Below are 24,625 nucleotides of genomic sequence, written 5' to 3' on the forward strand. Positions count from 1 at the left end.
GCGCTTCATTTAGCGTAGAATATCTCAACTGTTATAGACTAATATGACCCCAGTGAACAACATGGGATGTGTGACAAAATCTCTACCGGGGACGAAAGTCCTGAAAATGACCACAACAGGTTACACTAGTATCACACTACGTGGTGAATGGGACTTTTTTTTCCTTTTTAGATATCCTCATACTTTTTTACCAGATTCATCTTCATATTAAGATAAATACTATTTATATACTATTTGACCTCAACTACTAGCTAACAACATGAATTTGGAGCAATAAATTATTGAGAAGTAGCTGGTCAGCTAATTGCTAACGGTGTTCACCGTCAATTTAGCATGCTATTTCTTTGTATCTACAAGTCAATAACAAACACAAACTCGGGATTTGGTGTAATTTACAAAGGAGAACATGAATGAACAGTCAGAGTGACATTGTCCGATAAGTTTAAACGGAAAAAAAATTCTCAACTGATTAACCTTGGCATGACTTCTGAATTTTTGTAAAATTTACAGAATAAAAAATAAAAACAATAGTTAAATTACAACACTGCAAAGAAAATCCAAGCACAAGCATCTGTACGAACCCTGATAGTTGCATTTGGTGGGGTTCAATAAGAAGAATGGAAGTAGCTGATGGAGGAAGGATTTGTCCAGCGTGGGGTGTCTTTCTGATGCACATGGAGGGGAGAGTAAAATTAAGAGAATGTCAGTAAACAAAATCAAATAAATAAACTAAAAAGGCGTACATTCACATTTTCAATTTATAACATCCATTCAGTGTGTGTGTGTGTACTTACCTACTTTGAGGTCTTCCATTGAAACTTAGTCAATTGGTGAGGAAAGTCGTCATCCAAGGGTTTTGGGAATACAGCTTTTTGTTAACCAGGCGGCCGTCTTTCTGATGGTTCCGACTTTGGCGGCGCACTTAGTTCCCTCTACTGGGTTTATCCTGAGAAATCATTTTTAACACACAAAAGCAATAAATTAGTTATCTAAATATTTTCTTGACCCACTTCATGGTTTTGCTTTTTTCTGAACTGATACAGTACATGACATGCATCATGGTACTCCACAAAGGAAAAATGCAAGCAAACAAGTTCACAAAGAATGTATTCATACTAGGGATGTGAACAATGTGTCGATTCTCGGCTCGATTTTCGACACGCGCTTAAGACGACTCGAAAAATAGAAATCGATAAATCGGGTGTTTTACTTTATTAGATGTTTTGGGGACATGGGAGACGTCCGTCATGCGAGTTCATGTGTGGTCGCGAGCGCGCTGCAGGTCCGGTGTGTGTCAACAGTGCAGTGCGACATATGCAGCATAAAGTTAAATTAACATCACGGTCGTAGACGAATATTAAAAGGTTATGCTTTATATGTTGCACTTTCTGTTTTCAGCCGAGTAAGTTACATTCACCTCCGACGCATGGACAGCGTTTTTAAAATTAAAGCCTCTCTTTATTATCAAAAAGCTTTGATGCAGATGAAGTCTGAACACACACAGCGAGCGGCAGCAGTGTTTTTAAAGGAAAGCACAGTTTATCAGCACCACAACTACGTGATGCTGCCGCAAAAAAAAGGCACACTGCCTTTTTTTATTTATTTTTTTTAAATGGCACAGTAAATCGATCGATTTGTTGATTCATGCCTCCGACACGTCGACACGCAAACAATGACTCGTTTAACATCCCTAATTCATATATTTGAGCCACTTAGACAAAATAGTATGGCAGGAGTTTCTGTATTAATAAAAAGGTTTCGGTGCTCACCTCTGTATCAATTATGTTGTGCAGGCCGACCCCCTTGCTGTAGAGATAGAAGCAATCGACATAGGAAGCCAAGGCAGCAGCAAAGTTGTGTTGCTGACTGATTTGATATGCCACCTTTCCCTTGATGCTGACCATCCACTGGTCAGCGGACAGGAGCTTTTCACCTGAAATAAACAAACACAAATTATAATAAATGTATTCAACAAAAATGTAAATGCAACCCTTTTTATTTGTCTTTGCTCCCATTAAGAGTTAAGATAAAACACAAATTAATAAAAACTTTCTGTTAACACAAAAGGCTTATTTCTCCTGAGACGGAGCGCTCTCTCTGGTGTACATACCTGTGGTCAGCATGCTACATGGATTTGCTATCTTTGCATAAGATCATTTTAGGGTGGCATATTTTCAATATAATTTGGTAACAGAATGAGAAAAATAATCCCTTTGAATGCATAGAAAAGGCCTGAGATGTTGTACTTAAACTCATAAAAAATTGAAGTAAAAACAAAAGTGTACCCTTTACTTGTAAACCAAGGTAGAACGCCAGTCCAGCTCTACTATGTACAGGAATACAAAATCTTAAGGAAGATGCCATATTTTGGAAAATATCGCCTATTTGACATCCTTTCAATAGTAGGACGAGAAGAGAGATGCCCTTATATTTCTGTTCAGCAGAAATCTAGGAACACACATCCAGTAAGCTTAGCACAATAAAAGGTAGTCTCTAGTATACACAGCCTACCTCCGTCAAAACACACTCATGTACATGATGACTGGCACATTTACCCCACTATGAAATAATAATCTCAAAAATGATCTAATAATTTAAAATTATTTTCCTAATGTAGGGTATGTGGAAGTCACAATATGTAAATGGGGCGTTTTGGAGTACTATTCAGCTAAGTACAATGCTTGGCTGACTAGCAGGGGGCACATTTCTAAAGGTCCCTATTCCCCAGAGAAGGGCACATATATTCTTGTTTTTTGAGGAAAAATGGAAAATAGGTACATTACATTTTAATTTAAAAACTTGCTTAACCTTAATAAAAACACACAGTGTGACTTTGCTACGTTGCATAGCTTTGCACAATGCCATACGATACTGGTTACCTAACTAACAAACCTAACACAACAACTATTTTTATCTTACCAAGTATAATGAGTCTCTTCTTGACATTAACAGTGGTTTGGTTGGCATTATCTGCAAAAAAAGGAAGAAAAAAAGAATGTGAAATCAAATGAATGGCTTCATCAATAAGTTCAACATAGTGTGTCACATAAATCACCCAAACAAGCTTAACAAATGTAGTGTGAAATAAGAGTGTACAAGTTAGCTTTTTCCCTCCCAAATTTAAAGTTAGCTAGGCTATATAGAAAGAGAGCAACCCTGCTATGCTACTTCTCATTCAAATTCCCCAGTGAAATAATAGTTTAAAAAGCCTACTAACTATGTTTGCACCCAACTCCAACACTGCATGCGGTTAACATGTGAGTTAAAATGGTTAACACAATTTATCATCGACAAACCATTTTAAACAGCAGTACAATGTTAACCTGGCTAACACCAACTGTTACCTTGCTAATGCTAGCGCAACATATGACTTTAGCAATGGAAAACAATCACTGAAATCCCTATTTGCGCATTGCGCCGAGCGTTAATTAACAGAGCGTTAATTATACGAATAATCTCGTCAGCCGATAAAATATTCAAAACTTACTGTGGGTTTTGTTGTATGCTTCCAGCCATCTCACTGGAGACATTTGAGAGGCTTTTGAGGATCAAGTTCTTCGTCTCCTTCTCCATCTAGTTATTTCGCGCAACGGTTATGCTGCGTTCAGGGACACAGGGAATGTGAGACACTTTCTTTCCATTACAGAGACATCAAGTGTTTGTAATGGTTTGTAATGAATGTCCGCCAGTAGGCTACAATGTCAGTGCCAAAGAGCCTATTTTACCACTGATAACTTAATTTTCATTTTAAATCAGCACGTATCCAAATTGATCTCAATGTGGGTTATGTAGGCTACAAAAGGAAGCCCAAAAGGCTGTTTTAAAGCCAAACACCTTCTTGTTCTTCTTTTTTTTAAATTCTTAACATCACCACGCTGGTTTGAATGTGTGTTACAAAAGAACACTACAGCTAATATAATAATAGATAATGTTTTTGCTTTACTGGGAAGTAATACAATTCCAATTGACCGTTTTTTCTGAATGCAGCATCTGTAGAAGAAAGTTCTAGAACATGCATACATTGGTTGCTTACTGTAAATAGTGTTGTAAATTACTGTACTGTATGTGTGTACCCATAATGCATTACAGGAAAACAGTATCCTACCACATTTTTTAATTATACAGTAAATAACTGTAGTTTATTAGAAATTTCCCATGGTGCATTGCAGGAAAACAGTATCCTACCACATTTTTAAATTATACAGTAAATAACTGTAGTTTATTATACATTTCCCATGGTGCATTGCATGTTACAGTTTCAAACTGTAAAATGTTTTAAAAGTATTTTACTGGGCATTTTCTGGTAATTAACTGTAGCGTTTACAGCAAGGGCTAACAGTGTACCCTCTGATCAGGAGGCCATACAGCTTGTCACTGACCTCTCAACTATATGCCACAAGGGAGGATTTCACCTCACCAAATGGATGAGCAACAGCCGAGCAGTGCTCTCTGTTATACCAGAACAAAACAGGGCAAAAGGAGTAAAACAACTGGATTTAGACAAAGACAAACTCCCCATAGAAAAAGCACTTGGTTTGCAGTGGTGTGTGGAAAATGATGCATTCAAGTTTAACATCAAAGTCAAAGAAAAGCCACAAACCCGAAGAGGAATGCTATCCGTAGTGAGCTCAATCTACGACCCTCTTGGGTTCTTGGCCCCCTTAACACTGCCCGCTAAATGTCTCCTCCAGGAACTTTGTAAACAAAATCATGGCTGGGATCAACTCATACCTAAAGCAACATCTGAAAAATGGCTCAAATGGACTTCTGATCTTGTCAAGCTGGCAGACTTTAAAATAGAACGCTGCATTAAGCCAATGAACTTTGGAAAACCAGTTCATGCCCAAATACATAATTTTTCAGATGCAAGTGACTACGGCTATGGTACAGTAAGCTACCTTCGATTAACCAACAACAGAGGAGAGGTCTGTCTGGCCTTTATGATGGGAAGAGCCAGAGTTGCACCGCTGAAAAATATCACCATCCCAAGAATGGAATTGACAGCTGCTATGTTGTCAGTCAAGGTGGACAAAATGCTCAGAGCAGAATTGCAGTTGCAACTGGAAAATTCAGTTTTCTGGACTGATAGTCAAGCAGTAATCAAGTACATTGCAAACGAGCATACCCGATTCCATACTTTCATTGCAAATCGAGTGTCAACAATCAGAGACAACACAAATGTATCACAATGGAAGTATGTGGAGACAAAGTTAAATCCAGCCGACGATGCATCCAGAGGACTAAGTGCTGGAAGATTTGTGCAAGGAAAAAGATGGATACAGGGACCAACTTTCCTGTTAAGGCCAATGAGTGAATGGCCAAATGCACCCATGAAGTCCCATGAACTTAATCCAGATGACCCTGAAGTCAAAGTCAGGTTGGTTGTGCATAATATTGTTTTGAAGGAAACAGATAACCCTACCAACCAACTGCTTTCTTATTTTTCCTGCTGGCTGAAGTTAAGAAAGGCTGTGGCATGGATATTAAAGTTAAAAAGTGTCTTGCAATCTCTAGCAAAACAGAGAAAAGAAAAGGAATCCTGTGTCAACCGCCCATACACACGATCACAAAGTAAAGTGACTCACTCACAGCAGATGGGAAAGAAGGCTATAAGTGAACAAAACATAACTATTGATGATCTTGAAATGGCAGAACAATCAATCATCTGTTTCTGCCAAAAACAAACGTTCCCAGAAGAGATGACCAGATTAGAAATGGCGCCATCTGGTGTCAAAAGGTCAAGTTCCCTTTACAAGTTGGACCCAGTGTTGGAGGATGGGATTTTGAGAGTGGGAGGTAGACTTGACAGATCAGCTATGCCTCAACAAAGCAAACATCCTATTATTCTGTCAAAGAACATGCATATTTCCTCTCTTATCCTTCGCCAAATCCATGAAAATGTTGGTCATAATGGAAGGAACCATGTTCTCTCGCAGCTCCGCCAGAAATACTGGATTACAGGTGCAAATGCTGCTGTAAGAAAGATCATCTCCAAATGTGTTGTATGCAGGCGCGTAAGAGGAAGACCAGGAGAACAGAAAATGGCAGGTTTACCTGTTGAAAGGCTAATACCAGATAACCCTCCATTTACAAATGTTGGGCTTGATTATTTTGGGCCCATCGAGGTAAAGAAAGCAAGGAGCCTCGTTAAAAGATACGGCGTCATATCCACCTGCATGTCAAGCAGAGCAGTGCATTTGGAGGTCGCTCACTCACTTGATACAGACTCCTGTTTAAATGCAATACGGAGATTTATCTGCAGAAGAGGAAAAGTGGAACATCTAAGATCGGATAATGGAACCAATCTGGTTGGAGCGGAAAGAGAGTTAAAGAAAGCTCTTTTAACACTGAATCAACACCAAGTCCAAGATTCCCTACTACAGCATGGAGTGAAGTGGAGTTTCAACCCCCCCGCTGCCTCTCATCACGGTGGAGTGTGGGAGCGACTTATCAGAATGGTGAGATCCATACTCTGTTCAGTTTTGCATCAACAAGCTCTCGATGATGAAGGCCTTTGTACTGTGTTCTGCGAAGTGGAGGCAATTCTTAACAGTCGGCCTATAACAACTGTATCAGCTGATCGACACGATCTTGAAGCCCTGACACCTAATCACATTCTCCTCCTGAACACCAAGCCTGCTTTGCCCCCAGGACTCTTTCAAAAATCAGACCTCTATGCTCGACGTCGCTGGAAGCAGATCCAGTACATAGCAGAACTGTTTTGGAAGCGCTGGACGAAAGAGTACCTGCCCTTACTGCAGGAAAGACAAAAGTGGTGTACAGTAAGAAGGAACTTTGAAGTTGGAGATGTGGTGATAATAGTGGATTCAACAGCACCCCGTGGCTCTTGGTTGCTTGCCAGGATAAAGGAAACCATTGCTGACTCAAATGGTTTTGTTCGCTCTGTCAAACTACAGACGAGGACAAGTGTTCTTGAGCGACCTATAACCAAGATTTGCCTGCTGTTGGAGACAGAAGATTGAAATGAACTTGAATTAATGTATTATTTTAGATGTATTTCAGCACACATATAGTAGCTCCTTCTTATTTTGATTTATATAATTGTAATTGTTACACACCTATACAATTAGGGGCCGGTGTGTAGGAGCCATATTCTGTTTATTCATATCTTGTGTGCAATATTTGTTTTTTGGCGACCTCTACAGGTCTTGAGTGCCTATAGGTAGGCCTATATAAGCCAGATGGGCAGATGCCAGGTGTGGCTGATTAGACCAGCAAAAAGTTTTCTACAAGAAAGAAAGAAAGAAAGAAAGAAAGAAAGAAAGAAAGAAAGAAAGAAAGAAAGAAAGAAAGAAAGAAAGAAAGAAAGAAAGAAAGAAAGAAAGAAATAAGAAGAATGTCTTAGTCCACATCCTGCTCTTTTGTTTGTTAGTTTTCTTTGATTTTTGTACAAAATAAAACCTATACTTTTTTGCCAACTCAACAATACCTCTGGACATTATATTTTTTGGATTAAATCTTGTCAGAATCTAGTCTGCAGTCAGTCACCAGTGATGTTTATTGGAACCAACAAAACTAGAAGAAATGTCACTACAATGGGCATATTGTAGTTTTTATTTTTAACACTACAAAAGCTTAGTGAGGCACATGTTGGTCGTTTAATTTATGTATCCATTACCTATTTTGGCCATTTGCTTAGCAGATTTGATTAGCACACACTCAGTTGTGTTCAGGTGTTACAGCTGGCTCAGGTTTTTCTGTGTCCTGTGCACTTTGCTCGTTGTAGCTTGTAGTTGATTAGTGTTTGTGACAATATCCATACTCAAGATTGTGTATTTATTTACCTCTTAAACACAAATATGTTGATTGTTCGCTTCTTTAATGTTTTTTGGAGAAGTAGAAGTATCCCTGAGGTAAATAAACTCCAGGTTGGAAATCACTGCTGCAAAATATGTCAAATACACTCACAATGTTCCTCATGCTGAATACATGATGCACACACACACACACACACACACACACACACACACACACACACACACACACACACACACACACACACACACACTGACGACAGGTACGGTTAAGAATACAATATATCCATGCCATGCTTCTAAAGTTATCTACTGCTTCTTAATGTGATAGCATGTGTGTGTTCACATGCGCTGTTTTGTCGTATACGTGACTCACCCTCCGGGCTTTACTCTGGTATTTAACCGCCTTCTTAGTGTCTGATACCGCCCTCTCCACATAGTCTACTGAGTGCTCCACATTGTACTCTATGCGGTCTATCATTTCCCCCTAGGAGAGGTTAGTCACAGAGGGGGTGTGGAAGACACACAGACAGGAAGAAGAAAGAAGGAGCCAGATGTGGAGAGAGAAGAGGAGGAGGAGTTGATACAGATGGAGAGGAGGGCGAGGGACAGGGAGGAACAATGGGTGAGAGAGAAGTGGTAGAAGAGGGGGAGGAAGGACAGAGGGAAGAAAAAAAGAATTAATCAGTCAGTTTGTAGAAAATACTTCATCTTGCATCTCACCCGTTTGCCAGGCTTTTTGAACTTTTTGCATTTTGGGATGCTCTCCTTTGCCTCATCCACATGTTCTTGAGCCTCCAGCACACTCCGCTCAATGTTGTTCACCAGATTCCCCTGCACCAAAACAAGAGACAGAGTCACTGTAGTGGCAGTGAGAGGGAAAATCTGCCTGAGCTTAGTCAGTACCATCTTTAAACACGTCAATAATTTGATTCCATATCTGCTTTTCCGTAATAATAGAAGAGTTGTCAGATGAATATTTAATATATTTTTCCTTTAATTCCATTTCCTCTATTTTTTATGTATTATTTACAATGAGTCCTAGTTTCATACTTTTATGAGCACAAAGACTGGTGTATTTTAAAGGACTGGAAACATATACTAGTTGATCTTTTCTCTTACGTTATTCATATACCTATTCATGGCTTCCTTCTTAATGACACTTTGATTCATGAAAGCAGCCGAAGTCATTAACCATGTTTAAATCAGCATTCGTCAACAAAGAACGCCCAACATTACACGTGTAGCATCGACCAAGGATCGTGGAAAAAAGAAAAATCCCCCCTTTTGCATTAGAGTGAAAATGTATGTGAGCCAAGTGTCTACAAGTCTTTGTGCATGCACTGAAACACTAATGTTAGTATAATAAAAAAAAATTAAGCAGGAATTACAGTTAAATTACCTTGTTGTAATAGAAGGGGAGCGCTGCTCTCTGTGCTCTAGAGCTTTGAGTCATTGTGGTGACAGTGGTGTGTTGTGGAATAGCAAAAAGGAGGGAGAACAGAGAGCAAAGCTGAGAAAGGCAGAATTAACAAACAGGCTCAAGTATCATCTTGAAGTATGTGTCATTAGGTTACAAAAGAAAGGGGTTAGTTCATTGAATGAATTACATTTAGACTTTTCATATTCGTGACAACAGAATAAAAGAGCACTGCTGAATTATTCAACATTTAAAACAATCACACCCACGCTGAAATTACAAGGGGAAAGCCTGCTATTGTATTTTGCTGCCATTGTAATTCATAGCACTTACATGCAACAATTTGCTTTCAGCATATTTTTTCAATCCTGTGCTCAGATTCCACCACTCAGATTGTATCATTCAAACAGAGTATTTCTAATGAGGGGAACAGTTCGCAGCCCACCTACGCACACAGGCAATGCCTACAGACACACCTAAAGCTCAACGCTTCACCGAGAAGAGCACAGAAAACTCTTACACCTGAGGATAATCCAGTATGGCTTTGAAGATACTAAGGGAACCACATACTGTGTGCACTCATGTTCTCTGCTCACTGGATGATGTAAGTTTCTTAGTGCAATGTACACTATAAACCACCTCTGTTCTCTAACAGAAGTCACTATGTAAGGGGAAATAATCACAAATTAACACAAAACTGTTAAATTGCCAACTTGAAAGTCCCAGTTGTCAGATTTACCTTTCAGCCCATAAACGCAGCATGATATTCATGTTTAAAGCTCCCATATTATACACTTTTCGGTACTATTATACACCATATTATATGGTCTTAGTGGTCCCTAATACGTTTTTCTTTAATTGTTTGCTGAAAAAAACTTTCAGATAATTTATTGTACTATGCTGATGTTCAGCTAATCTCACAATGGCCTATTTTTTAAAAAGAGCTGCAGCTCCCCTCGTAAATATACAATCTTTGAGCTGCCCCCGCCCCCTGTCCGGAAGCGAAGCCAGATACGCCTCGCCCTCTGTCTGTCAGGGCCGTGGACCAATAAGAAATAGGGGTGTGGGCTGCACAGTGGAAGCTTCTGGCTTTCCAGTTTGTGAGGTCAGAAAAGGGGAAAATTCTGACTACAGTATATTGGGGGGGAGGTGTGGGGGTTTCAGAAAGGGGGAGAATGTTATTTTTTTTTTATGTTTTGGCAGTCTCTAGGCACACCGTGCATAATATGTGACCTTTAAACATGTTCTAATGGCAGAAATCCCAAAGGAAAATAACCATGAAATTCCAATCCACTGATCATTGAGCCAATAATAATCTGTTCCCAAAAAAACTCTTGTTTAAATTTAATGAGATATTTTGCAAACAGATGGAGCTCAAAACATGACCTCCTTCCAACTCAGTTGGCTGATATCTATACTAACACACGCTGCAACTCGTATGAAAATGAAAAGACCGCCAGTTGTCATCTGAGCAAAGTGGAGTTATTGTCATGGCAAGTACATAGAAGCGGCATCTGCACCAGGTTAGCTTGCTTATCTGGTTAATGATTTCACCGTTGTGATCACTGTGCTATTGAACTCTTACATGAACTAGGGGCATCCTTTCAAACCACTAAATTGGAAGAAACTCAAAATCTAGACACAGATAATATTTTCTTAATGTCGGATTGATTGCCAATGTATGAACCAATTCACAATCTGCATTTTTTTCCCCACATGCGTTTGGCTGAGTCCCCCCCCCCCCTCAACCCAGACACAGCTGCAGGTGCAGAAACAGGATTGATGTTTTCACCTGGCTCTCCACCAGCATGGCCATGTCCATGAACATGTCGTGAAGCTCTCTGATGCTGTTTTCCAGCTTGATGATCTCGGTGTGCCGCGTCTCGATCTCATTCATAGCTTGCTCGGTGATGTTGTCTATAATGATCTAAGATGGTATGACAGAGGGAAAGACTTAACAGAGCAGTAGAAATTAGATTGAAAACTTGTTCTGTGTGCTTTCGTGTTGAGTTTTGTTGTACCGCCTACCCCAGAGGTAAAGATGGCCGGGTTATCGCTCTCCAACATGCTCTCCAGCTCGTCATTCGTTGTGTTTCTTCCGGCTAAAATGGGCAAACACACGCACACATAAACATCTAGAACAGCAGACAGGTTTGTAGGTGTTCCAATTAAATGTATACCTGGAATTATGAAGTGAAGGTGCAAAGGTAATGGATTAAAAGGCTCTCCAAATCTAATCTATCTAATTAATACTTATAAAACTGACATTCATGTCTGTCTGAGGATGAATTAAAGCGAAAGCTGTAAGTCTCTTTTCCCCACATGCTCATTTTCTTTATATCAAGCTGTCTCTACTGCATTTAGCACTCTTTAATCTTCCATCTCTCTAAACAAAAAAAACTAAAAAAGCAGCCACAGCAAACAGAGCTATAATCTGGAGCCTTAATTTTGCTGATCTGAAAGTAACAGAATACAGTGTGTGGATTTCTCAGGATTCAACCAGGCATCTAGTTGAATTAAACCAGAAACACAACGCCCAGTACATTCCCTTTCAGAATCAGCTGCCAGTCAGACCAATACGAGGATAGAAAATGGGCTGGAATGACCGACTTAAAGCTCTCCTGAGACCAATACAGTTTTTTTTCACTTGAGTATTTTCCTCTGCATATCTTTTTGTAACGGTAGACTTTGAACCTGTAATGAAATAAAGCCAAAAGTGCTCAGGATAAACTTTTGCATGGTAGCATTTAGCTTCACAACCTCTTTCATCCTCCGCACAACGGATTGTCATTAACCTCTAATACTGTCGGAAGGAGAATGAATGTATACCCTGCATGTTTTGTATTCTATTTTTAACTTTTCCTATCTCAAATGTGGAACATGATCGCTCACGTTTGATAGTATGAGAGCAGTTTGGGTCAGTCTATACATTATTCCTAGTCGTTAGAGTGAAGATAAAAGATTTTTTTTTAAGGTGTCAGAATAGGAAAAAATTAATAAACATGCCCCTTAATGTGTGAATAGCTATCTTCAGTATAGAGTAAAGGAGAGTTAGGGGAATCTACTTATTCAGTTTGCCTCAACTTTCTATCTGTATACTGACCCTGCCAATGGTACGGTACATCCTACTGCTTCTTTCTGCTGATGTGTTTGCTCCTCATCCATCTTTTTTGTCCCCAACAGAGTTGACCTACTTCACAAAAGTTCACTACATCTCTTTTGCAACACCTTCGTCAATATTTTTGTGTATGAGCGCTGACTTCTTCTGTAGAGCTGCTTCTCTTGGGCTCCATTTGTTCTGCTCCACTGGCTTAATGTCACAGCCAGAATCTGTCAGTAACATCTCCAATCTTGAGGTTGCACATTTTAAATCCTCTGCAGGGCAAAATACTAGATACAGTATAGAGTAGTACGTACAATCTCTTCCCTGAAGAAACCCTGCGTCACCACAAAACCTTACCTGTGTGTAGTATGAGAGCTGAGCAGTCAGTAGAGTTAACTTCTCTCAGTTGTATTGAGTAAGCAAACAGTGTCCAGACATTTTGTATTAATAGCTAATAAGAAAAAAACAAAGATATTAAAGAAAAGTATACTCTGCAAATGTCAGCGTTTCAAGGAGCAGGAGTTTGATATGAAAGCAAATATATTAGAAAAATCTCAGGAGCGCAACTACATAAAAAGAAAAACTGTCTACCTTAATACATTTTTCTAAACCTTTACTTGTTGTTTTAACCTGGGACAGATGTTACTTTCATGTGAGCATGCAGTATTCAAAGCCAGTGGTTACAATCCTTCCTTGCAATCGATGAAGTTTGTTTCCTAAGATGTCAAACGATTGAAAACACATCAGAGAAGACATTTGCAAACATAACTTCACTGAATGGCCCTACACAGCCAGCCTTTTCCCATATTTTCTCTTTTTCTTTCGCTCCGCTGGACTCCCAGAGATTTAGGAGGCAGCTCCAAATCCTCTATTCATGACCTAATCGCCCAGAGTATGTGCGTGAAAATGTGTGCGCATTGTGTTTGTATGTGTAATGAAGGTTGGTAGTTGCTGTGGGGGCCTCAGCGAGTTAGTAGGTACATTGATGGTGAGTGATGATGGTCGGGACTCCATGATTGCCTTCATGAACAGAATACTGATGAAGCGCCACTCTTAACGTTTAGCCGTGAATCAATGTGTGTGCTTCAGAGGGTACCGTTGTTCATTTCTCTGCTCATACACAGAGCATATCGTGTCTAATCCAACTCATATCTATATCAAACCAATGGATTTCATTTAGCTGTGATAAAGTGGTCCTGCTGTTTCATTATCGGGTTCAAAAATCTACTCACGCTCAGCAGTGACATTTTTTCAGTTTGACAAATGGGAGGATGAAGACAGCACACAACATGAGGAGTGAGAGCCCATGTTCACCACAGCGCTGTGATCAATTCTCTATGTTCTCTGGGGCCTCTCTGATTATACATATTCTCCCTAACACGAAGGCTCAAACTTAGACTATAAGAGGGTCAGAGTTAGAGTTGAATGACGGAGAGCAGCGACAATGAGTCTCGGATAATACTGAAAAATATATATTTTTAAAGGCACTCTGGTGGTGCTACCCTACCATATTTACCCACGCACACAAACTCCTCATTGGCTTTCATTCTTTTTATTTTTTGTAAAGCCCTGACAGGCACAGAGGGAGGCTCGTATTTGTTACCATGGAGACACAAGCCCTGAGAAGCCTTATATGAAGCTGAAAAAGTCTCACTTCACCCGTAGCATTTATGGTCTATTAAATCATTCATATAACTAGGTTGCTACCAGTAACAGTATTATTATATTTCCATTGTAATGTAATACAAAGGAAGTGAATTAACGCACATGCAGAGGAATGACTAAAACATGTAAAGCTTATCTGCACAGATACTGATAGTCAATCTGTTTGTTATGTGTAAGTGTAAATCTCAATCTTCTTCCCTCCTGGTATTGTGAGCGAGGGAGGGAGTGTCCGTGGGGAAATAAAACATTACAATCAAATGTCAAAAAGGCCTTGTAATGCCTGTGAACAAACATACCCCTCAATCCTGCTTGGCCAGCCTGCCTGCTAATAAAAGCAAATTAACGTGTGATATTGTGCATTCTCAATCAATCATAAACTAAAAATGCCAGAGAACTGTCATTGCACTGCTCAAGAAAACATATTAGAAGTCGAATAAGTTATGACTGATATAGGACATAATTATTCTACTGTCAACTAAGCAGACTCTCAAAACTTTTTTCAGTTTTTTTGTTGTTGCTAATTTACCATAGATAGTAAATAATAGTAATTTACAGTTGTTAGTGTGGTAGAAATGTACTACAGGTTTTTTTTTCAGCCTAAAAACAAGGGACCAAAAAAATGCTGTCGTCTTTGCATTGACATGTTTACATTACGACTTGTTTCTCTTATCTCTGTATCCAGAGCCGAACAGGGAAGGAGAGAAGCAGCAGAGGAAACATCGATACTCAGTTTGACAGATGGGACTAGGTTTGCCTCTGTGTTTGACACACTCTTATTGATTCACACACAAACAAATCAAATGCTTTGGCACAACAGCTCTCTTGACACAAAACCCTAAGGAAATTAATAAGTGTTAGAATTAAAAAAGTCTACACATTTTTTTTACAGAATACTTACGATTTGCCTTCAAAAAACAAAAACTAATAAAACAAAAACTAATATAAAAAATATATAGGCTATATAGTAAACAAAAAAACTCTCTTTGCCTTATATTACTACATTCTACATTAATTTGATAATGTTTCCTCTGCTCTGTACTCTCTCCCTGTGTCTAATCCCTTCCTTGACGATGGGTGACATCAGCTAAGGCCTCCTGTGACTCCACCACCTGACAAAATTAAATCTAAATGGATCTGGCGCAGCTTATGGAAAAAGTGAGTCAGGTGTGTGGGTTTTTTATGCCTGTGAGGATGGTTTGTACCCAACACACATTATCCTGGAGAATGTTAAGTGTTGCCACTGCTGTCCTTTTGATTGGATCACATTTAGGGTATATTGGTCGGTGCTCACACAAATGGGCCTGCTGCCTGTGTCCACTCTTAAACTGACAGATGGCCAGAGGGAGTTACTACCATGCCAAGCACCCTGCAATATAACTGCCCCTTCTCTACCCTGCTATTATCACTAAATGAGTCCCAGTGTTTTTCTCTGCATGTGCGTGCCTTTGTGTGTAAGGTGACTGTATCACAATGACTGTTAGGGGCAGCTGGCATGGTGTAGCCTGCCATTATGCCATTGCACAGGCCATGTAAGTGTCTGGTCCAGGAGCCCGGGGGGGCCCTGCAGCTAATACCTGTCAAATCATATTACACATACAGTGTGACACGGGTGAGATACGCTTCAATCTGAGCTGTAGCAACATGGCATGTGCTTGCATATGGGTGTAGGTGTTGGTGATGTATGTGTTTTGGAGAGTGTTTTTTGTTGGTACACAATACTGGGCATATTCAAATTAAAAATATCTTTATAATAATCTTTTTTTTTTTTTTTTTACAAAAAAACAAATAAAGAAGAGTTTTCGTTTTGCATATTATAACTGCGCATGTCAACCTAGTAAAGTGAATGTTAATAGGTGACCATTCATTTATGGTTCTTTCAACTTTTACAAAATGTAAAATTGTTTTCTCAATAAAGACTTTAAATAAAGTTGTTGAAAGTGATTATGGTACTAGTGAGATGCTTCTAGTGAGATGTCGTATACTTCTCACCACATAATTTACACTCATTGGCCCTCATTTATCAAACTTGCGTGGAAACTGGTGCAGATTCTGGCGCCAATACCTCTTTACGCCAGGTGTCGCGTGATATTTATCAAACAGTCGTATCTCGCCAATCTCGGCGTACGCCACGCCATTATTGATAAATGCGGAGGATGAAAACGAGCGTATCACGCCCCTATATTTTCTCAGTTTAGAGGCCTCGCCCAGAGGTTTTACGACATGGATATGCGCAATACGGCACTTCCCTGAAGTAGAAATTGACAGAATAACAGCGAAAGTAGAAAAAAAAAGTTTCATTTCGGAGCATTAGCCTACAAGCAGCATCATAGAACGACAGAAGGCAGCAGTTAGGAAGGAAATAACTGCTGCGGTCAACAGCGTTGGTGTTGACTCAAAATCGCCACTAAAAAAAGTGTGTTGCTGTTCTGAAATGCAACCAACTGTGGGTGCGGGGCTGCGGGCATAATATAAGTGGAGAAAAAGACGCACGAACTGTCCGATAATGGTCTCCATAAAATAAATAGTCTGCAGAGATTTTAATGATTAGAATGTATTGGCCCTTTTAGATAGCACTACTCAAAATGGTTTTAAAAACTAAAAATTAGCCTACACATTTTGCGTTTTACTGTATGACAGCACGAGTGGTCAGCCCGGCCGCCAGCTGCACAAGCCGACCCGGCAGCGATCAGCTGTTAGAGCGCCCACCGTCCTGCTCCACCAGCAGATCGGAACAACGTGCCGGTTAACGGTGGAAATAAATCGCTCGCTTTAGCATCAATGACACATTAAAAGAGGAACTAACATCTACAAAGTGCGTAAAATAAATAAAATGTTAAGCTGAATGTAGTGCCGTGTATTTTTTTGTATCATAAAGAGCAGTGTAGGCCTACTACATATTTAATACTTAGGCTAACATTTTGAATGAATGCAGCCCCCGTGCCTCAGTGTCCCCCCAGCTGCTCCAAGACGGAGACAACTGCACTTACGCAGTCCCATGCAGCCCTCCTAAGTGGCCGGTGTGCGCACTATTGAATCAGCTCTCCTACTCAGTTGCACACCATAAGCTGCACATTTTTAAGTGATTAATATCTTTATTTCGGTCTTATTTGCACTGCATTTGTATTATCTTCTAATAATTGTCCAACAAAGTCATCGGCTACCCGGCACAGCCTGCACTGCGAGTCCAAGCTGTTTTCAAATTTGCGTACACGAGCTGAGAGCTGGCGTGGGATTTGAGCGTATCTATACGCTCACGTCCATATTGATAAATGCCGAGGTTTGCGTGGAAATGTGTGTACACCCAAATTTCTGGTGTACGCAAGGTTGATAAATGAGGGCCAATGTGATCAGATGCATTTAGATGTGTAGCAGTACTGGAACATCCTCACACTTTCAAAATAGTATGTAGTAATGATCTTGTAAAAATAGCTGATATTAACACTGTGCAGGTGTAGAAGGATTTTGACACTTTACGAAGTGACGTAGAATGTGTACGCAGACTATATTTTTAACCTAATTAACATGAAACACTTATGGATGATGCCTTTAGGCTGAGGATAATAAAAAATACAGGGAATTGCGATTTTAGTTTTTTACAAGGAACTGGAAAATTACTGAAGGAATCGTGGACAGCTGTATTGGAAAGAAATGACGGAGGCTGACCCAACGTCAATGAAATATGTTGTGTGCAGATACAATTGCAAGTACATTTCTCCACATCCAGGCCTTAGGGAATGGCTGGGAATACGCTTCATACTGTATTTCAGTGAGTGGAAGACTCCCCTAGATGTACAGATCCCTTACAGGGTATTAGACAGATCTGACAAACCCGGGGGAACAAAAATGAAAATGAGCATCGGCCAACGACTGCGAGTCCTTTTGTCCCCTGTAGTGTGGCATATGGAGGGTAACCAGTTTCGCATCTGGGGCACAACATGACACGCAAACACAGAGATTAGGATGTCAAAATGGTTTCCTGCCATTGTGATCCATGTTTGATGGAGAGCCCTCATGTGCCAAGACTGATAGCTCCCTCTTCTCCTTATCCTCGTCGAACAGGACTAAAAGTTTGTGGTGCGTCTCAAGGTGATCATATAGTACTGTAGTCTGACTTGAACTCTCTCACTAAAAGAAAGCATCGAAAGCTTAACAATAACCAGACCCAGTGTGACTGAGAAGACATGTGCAGATGTGTTACCGTAAATTATTCAGTGTTAACATGTGCAGTTAGTATATAGGGTGGTGGAGGGAGGGTTTAAGTGTCCTAGGTCTACTCACTGATCTCCAGCTGTCTCTGAATGCGTCCCTTGCAGCGCTCCCTGTAGTCCGACTGGGTGGTGTTGTATTCTGACATCACCTCCACGAATTTACGGGACAGTGTGGAGTGCTGGAGATGGACAACAAAGCATTTCACTTACATTAACTCAATGCCAGCAGTGGATGCCAACTCAGTTAGGTCATTTAAAAGGTAAATGGCCAGCAGGTGATCAGGTTTAAACATAAATTGACAGGGTAGCTGTGTTCCCGTTCCATACTTATTCTGAAGCAGATTTTGAGCATGTGTTGTGTTCACACTGAAAAACTGTCAGAGTTAAATTAACTCCCATCAGATCAGTATGCAGACTAAAATACATTGGATTTGGTGCTGTTGTTGGATATTAATGTCCCACAACTATCTGTACACTAATGTCCTGTAATTACATAAGAGTAAGGGTGTTTCTTTTATATTAACTGCAAAAACTAAGAAACAATGACAGTTAGTATAATACTGTACACTATTATGCTGTTGAAGCTGCTCCTGAACTGTACCTGTGTCTTGCGTATCCTCAGGTCAGCTGTTGACTTGTTCTGGCTTTCTTCATGCTCAATGGTTTGCTGGATACCTTAAAACAATACACAAAGATGTACATTCAGTTAGAGGGTGAGTGCTCCTCTTGAAAATTAAAACCCAAGAAGAAGAAAATAAAAAAAAATATGCAGTGTCTGTTGCTGCCTCTAACAAACAACATCAATAGTGATTTAAGTGTCAGTAAGGTAAGAAAGTGTGAGGAGAGGTGATGAAGTTCATTAAAAGTATCCAGCAGAAATGTGCTCAGACAACCTTTGGGTGAAATTAAATTTTGACCTGAAGGTGGTGTAATGAGAAAGATAAGGAACTTGTCAGATACAAGGATTCAATCTCAGGAGATCGACAATCCACGTCAATTTCATAGTAATCCAGCCATACGGCCAGGGGGCAAAATCATCCTCAATAATCCAGAGTAGACCATTAATATTCAGTCTAAATGTAAAAGTTATCTGCACATTGCGTGCCAAGATTTTCTGCTCTGAATCAAAGTAGTTTGGTAAGACCGACACCTTGACAACCTTGGAGAAAACTAAAAGACATTTCAAATTCGACAGAGGCAGATAGATTAAGTGGATCTGATCTTTGTAAAACTAAAATTACAGCCAGACGGTATTAATATACTGCAGTATAATCATATAATATTAAACTGAGATAAGTGTTAGAGACACAGTGTGACTCTATTATTAACTAACCACATACTGTACTTAATCATGTCATCCATGGATTTCAGAAGAAAAAAAAACTGCTGTTGCATTTACTGAGTACTTTTCCTTCCTGCTCCCCTCACAGTCACACCTCAGGAAGTCCTTGTAAAGGAGCGGCCGCCGAGCATAATGCTTTAAATGAAAGGGACCGTCAATGTGAGGTACTCAATCAATTACTGAATTACACAGAGATTTAAGAGCCTGCTCACTTAGATTCATTTACAATTAGGGTGAGATGGATGTAGCAGCGCCGACAGGTTCAGGGGTATTTTGTGACATGTCTGCACCTGCTGTTGCTTTGGCTTACACCTCCATTAGCCAACGTGGCAAACAGGTCAGCAACAGAATATTACAGGTAGTAAAGCATGTAAAACAAGCGATTTCACAATGAAGAATATATATAACTTCATTCAACATATCAATTTATTGATCCAGCCATAGTCGCTTGGCACCAATTTGCCAATTTTTGGAATGTCCCTGACAACCCAGGAGCATCCCTACATGGCAACAACATTAATGTTTTCTTGCACAGTAATGTCACAAGCAATTTTTATATTTCAATTGCTTCAGGAAAATGATAATGCTTTTTGGAAATGTGTTTCGTCAGTTAATTTGGTGTGGGATTTGGGAGCTTGTTGAATCGATGTCTTCACAGCTTCATACAGCATGATCATACATGGGTTTAAAATACTAGATGGTCTAGATGTTAAAAATGCTTATAGCAGACTTACTGCTCTACAGTAAAGGCTATGTTAATCCCACAACTCCCGTTTTTAGTGAGTTAGGAGCCTTATTGTCTGCAGTGTAGAAATGTGTCTTTGGTTTCTGAAGTCGCAGCATATTTGTCTTTTTTTACAGTTTCTTGATGTCTTCATATTTTGTGTGTTGTCTATTTCTACTTGTTTTGTTAAGTTGCCATTTATTGAACTCTCAGGGCCATCTGATGATTATTTACTTAAAAAATTTGTAAGACGAAGAACAGTAGAAAATCCTCACATTTGATAGGCTGAAATCTATAATTATGATTAATTGAGTATGAAAGTAATTGCTGTTTAGATGTTTAGCTTAAACAATTATCTATAAAATATAAGGCATAGGCATTTTCAGAAAATATCTTATACTGGAGCCCAAAGGGCACAAAATGAATATTTGGAAAACGTCAATCATTATGAAAGCTTAGTGAACATTTGCTAATTGGAACCTGAAGCACAACGATAATCTTGCTTTTCTTATTTGATAACTTCAGAAATGTATAATTTTCAGCTCTTTTCATTCGTAAATATCGGAAATGCTGTGTTCTGAACCTGTTATTATTGAACAAAGAGAAGAAAAGGGGTTTGACTGATACAGAATACAAACATAAATTGCAGCTCTAAAGGAGAAAATAGAAGAATCGTGCTCACTCTTTAATTTGGATCGTACTTTGTTGGCCAACTTCTTGATGTCTGCCATAAGATCCTCCAGCTCTGCCTTAGTTTCTGAGAAGAAATGAGAGGAGAGGAGAGATACACACTTGTCCATACTCTAACCCATTACATAAACCTGTGGACAAGGGAGTTTCAGAGAGAGACAGTATCAATACTGACACACAAGAAATAACTTTAAAGTGTCACTCCCAAGAGGGACAATTCATCCTTCAGCTTAGGTCCACAGCAGAACATCTCATTCTTCTCGCTCTCTCATACAGTATACCAGCATCCTTCACTTCTGTCTCCAGTCTTCTATCCAGGCTGACCCCTTTTAAAAAAGCATGCCATATGATCCCCTGAAAACCGAGATGCAGCATCTCAAGGGGCTTATCCTCCAAAATAATTTCGAAATGAATTTAAATGAAAAATACAAGGAATATAGAGACAAGAGGCTGAAACTCATGTGGGGACTGTGTGTGGGTGTTGACAAGTAAGATGAGCTATTTTAGGTACCAAGGGAACAAGTGACATAACGATGGATCGCAGCGCAATCTGGGCTCTGTCCTCCAGCACGTCATACGTCAACAAACAATTTTAAGATTATTTTTGGGGCATTTTTCTTATATTATTAGACAGTTTTGGAGACAGAGATGAAATGGGGCAGAGAGTGGATTTGAACCTAAGTCCGCTGGAGAACTGAGCCTCTATGGGAGGGTGCTCTAACCACTACACCACGAATGCCCCCATACTGTCAGTTTTCTAAATGGAAACTGTTCTTGTCCCGAAGAACAGAAATACAGTTTGCTCAATACATACTGTATATAGCAGCCCAAAGAGAGGAAATGGAGGTTAGTGCTTGACTCCCCCGCTCATTCGATTGATTTGTAAATAAATAAAGAATTATTCAAGGAGAACTTCATGAGTCTGGTGTGTATTAAAGCACAGCAGTTTTTTTATTTAAAAGTGTTTCGAGTGGTTTAGAACAGCCACACTTGAACTGCACTATTGAAAATCTTCCACCTATGAGCATGTATAACCACAGTTCTTCAGTGCAATCTTCAAAAGGCAGCAGCACTGGAGGACGGCTTCAGCGATTGTCACCTAGTGTTGTCATGTTGCTCTTCATTAACTGAAGAACCAACTGCCTTTTCCTTTTAATCTTTTTTCTCCCTCCCATTGCTCGTTACAGCTACAGTCAAACCCAAAGTTTCATCATATTTTATAGACACTTCTTAGTATTACACTGCACCAAAACATTTTTTTCTTCTAATTTTGTAGGTCAGGCTGAAAAGCTGTGAACTTTTAGACTAACTTTAAATTAAAAGAAATCGACTCTTAAGAGAAACATTGTAGCCGGTTCATGGTGACATGAAGTTATAACAAAATAAAATAAATTAATGCAAATTAATTAATGTTCTTTTTTGATATACACTGACATTAATGGTCCAGTTGACTACACATGTCATCTCCAAACCACTTTAATTTTTTGTTTTCACCACCTCGACATACAGTCCACAACAAAAAACAAAATTCTCTCTCTCTCTCTCTCTCTCTCTCTCTCTCTCTCTCTCTCTCTCTCTCTCACACACACACACACTTCACCCTGGAGCGTTTATTTCCATTTTTAGCACATTGCTAAGAAGTGAGAAAGTCATTTATCATCGTAATGCCATACAAGAACCAAATCTCCATGTTAACAAGCCCCAGGAAGCCAGGAGACGTAAAAAGAATAGGTCCTTAAAATTTGCCGACGTCAAGCTATCCAATCAAACCAAACCATCCGCAGTAATTATTCTATAGTGAGTTTGTTTCCTCATGTTATCTGCTAAGACATGGGACATAGAATGACCCATAGCTAACATCTGCATCCAGGGACGGACATAGCCTCTGGATAATTTGATGACACTGTATGAGGAATATTTCAATCACTGATTTCAATCACAAGTTTAATTATCTAAAACAATATATATATTTAAAATTATGTTTTAGGAAGAAAGCGTAAAAGCAATGCCATAATCACATTATCCCCTACTCTATAGCTAAAACGTGGAAGATCCGAGGCATAATTTCCCCCCACTCGGAATACTAAACAGTTTTGTCATATGAATCCTAATCAGCACCTTTAACCAAACACTAGCTGGGATAAATCCTCTGCCCAGCTTGTACGATAATGTAAAGCTAACAGCCCAGTGGAGATAGAGAGAACCTATTACACACTGATCAGCAAAATACTACTCCACCACTAATCTGCTTTACACACATATTTCCATATCAGCGGACATCCAGCTCAGAGGGACAAAGTGCTGGACATGCAGAGGGCTAACTGATAAATTCAGATTTGTTCATAGAATAAATTACATCATTTGTGTGTGTGTGTGTGTGTGTGTATAGGCTATATTAAATATACATTATGATAGATAGATAGATAGAGAGAGAGAGAGAGAGAGAGAGAGAGAGAGAGATAGATAGATAGATAGATAGATAGATAGATAGATAGATAGATAGATAGATAGATAGATAGATAGATAGATAGATAGATAGATAGATAGATAGATAGATAGATAGATAGATAGATAGATAGATAGATAGATAGATAGATAGATAGATAGATAGATAGATAGATAGATATTCAGTCTCTCACTGTTAAAATAAACCTAACATTAAAATTATAGACCGCTAATTTATTTGTAAGTGGGCAAACTTACCACATCAGTGAGGGATCAAATAATTATTTCCTCCACTGTATGTTTCAGTCTTTGTTTCTTAACATTTCAGAGCATAAAGTATCAATTTCACGCCCTTTTATTAACCCGATATATCCTGCTTTTCCCAACCATGCAGCTATTTCCAGTTGTCAGAAAAGGACAAGAATGACAAAAATGCAAACAGATTTAATTGGCTCAATGGAAAATTAATGTATTGAACAAAAACCTAACAACAAACAAGAGAAACATTTACAAGACAGGATGGGTGGAGGAATGGGGGGTTTGTTAAGGCGAGGGTATGGAGGGTAAATGGTAGGGGGAAGGTAGGGTGGGTATAGGAGTGTTTAAGAGGATGGATTTTCTGTTGTTGTCAAACCAGAAGCACGTTGCTCCTCCTCACCGTTGCCTTTCAGTTTGCAGCCCTTTTCTTTTTCTTCTTCCCCTCGTCTTATTTGCCTTCTTCTTTATTTTATCATGTAATTCTTGCTCATCACTCCTCTTTATCTGGTTCTCCTCCTTCTTCATGCTTTCCTTCTCAATTTCTTCTTTTTCCTTGTTTTCCATCCCCTCTTTCCTCACCTTCTTTCACTTCCACTTTCACCCCCATCTTTTCTTTTTCTTCATCTTTCTTCAATCTCTCATTGTCTTGCTCCTCTTTACCTTTCTCCACCTCCTGCTCCTTACCAGCTCTTTGCTCCAGCTGCTCTTGCTCCTCCATGTTGCTGGTGGGCTCTGGTTCTATGTGTCTTGTGTCTGATGGCCTTTTGCAGGAGGTCGTCTTTTTGTTTGACTTCCTCTTGGAGCTGCCTCACCACCACCGTCTGCTTGTTTTCCAGCAAGTCCATCTTCTCATTGAGAGATTTGTTTTCCTCTTTGAGAGATTTAATCTCAGTTATGGCAGAGTAAAGGGCATTTCTGAGTCCCTGCACAACTGAGTCTTGAGTGGACTGTTGTCGCTGCTGCTGCACCTCAGCTGGTCTCTGCAAGCCGTAAAA

General features: G+C 39.6%; 1 protein-coding gene across 1 annotated transcript in view; it reads right to left on the reverse strand.

The window, feature by feature from the left end:
* Nucleotides 1-24,625, reverse strand: part of stx1a (syntaxin 1A (brain)) — a 71,791-nt gene that overhangs the window by 12,727 nt on the left and 34,439 nt on the right. Inside the window, exons 4-9 of the mRNA XM_080025021.1 lie at nt 20,920-20,994; nt 18,773-18,846; nt 18,242-18,350; nt 11,224-11,297; nt 10,988-11,122; nt 8,152-8,262 (exon numbers count right to left, since the gene is read on the reverse strand). Coding sequence (XP_079881147.1) covers nt 8,152-8,262; nt 10,988-11,122; nt 11,224-11,297; nt 18,242-18,350; nt 18,773-18,846; nt 20,920-20,994 — 578 coding nt within the window. The remainder of the gene's footprint in view (nt 1-8,151; nt 8,263-10,987; nt 11,123-11,223; nt 11,298-18,241; nt 18,351-18,772; nt 18,847-20,919; nt 20,995-24,625) is intronic.

Source organism: Ammodytes marinus (genome assembly GCF_949987685.1).
Source record: "Ammodytes marinus genome assembly, chromosome: 3".
In the NCBI taxonomy this organism is placed as follows: domain Eukaryota; kingdom Metazoa; phylum Chordata; class Actinopteri; order Uranoscopiformes; family Ammodytidae; genus Ammodytes; species Ammodytes marinus.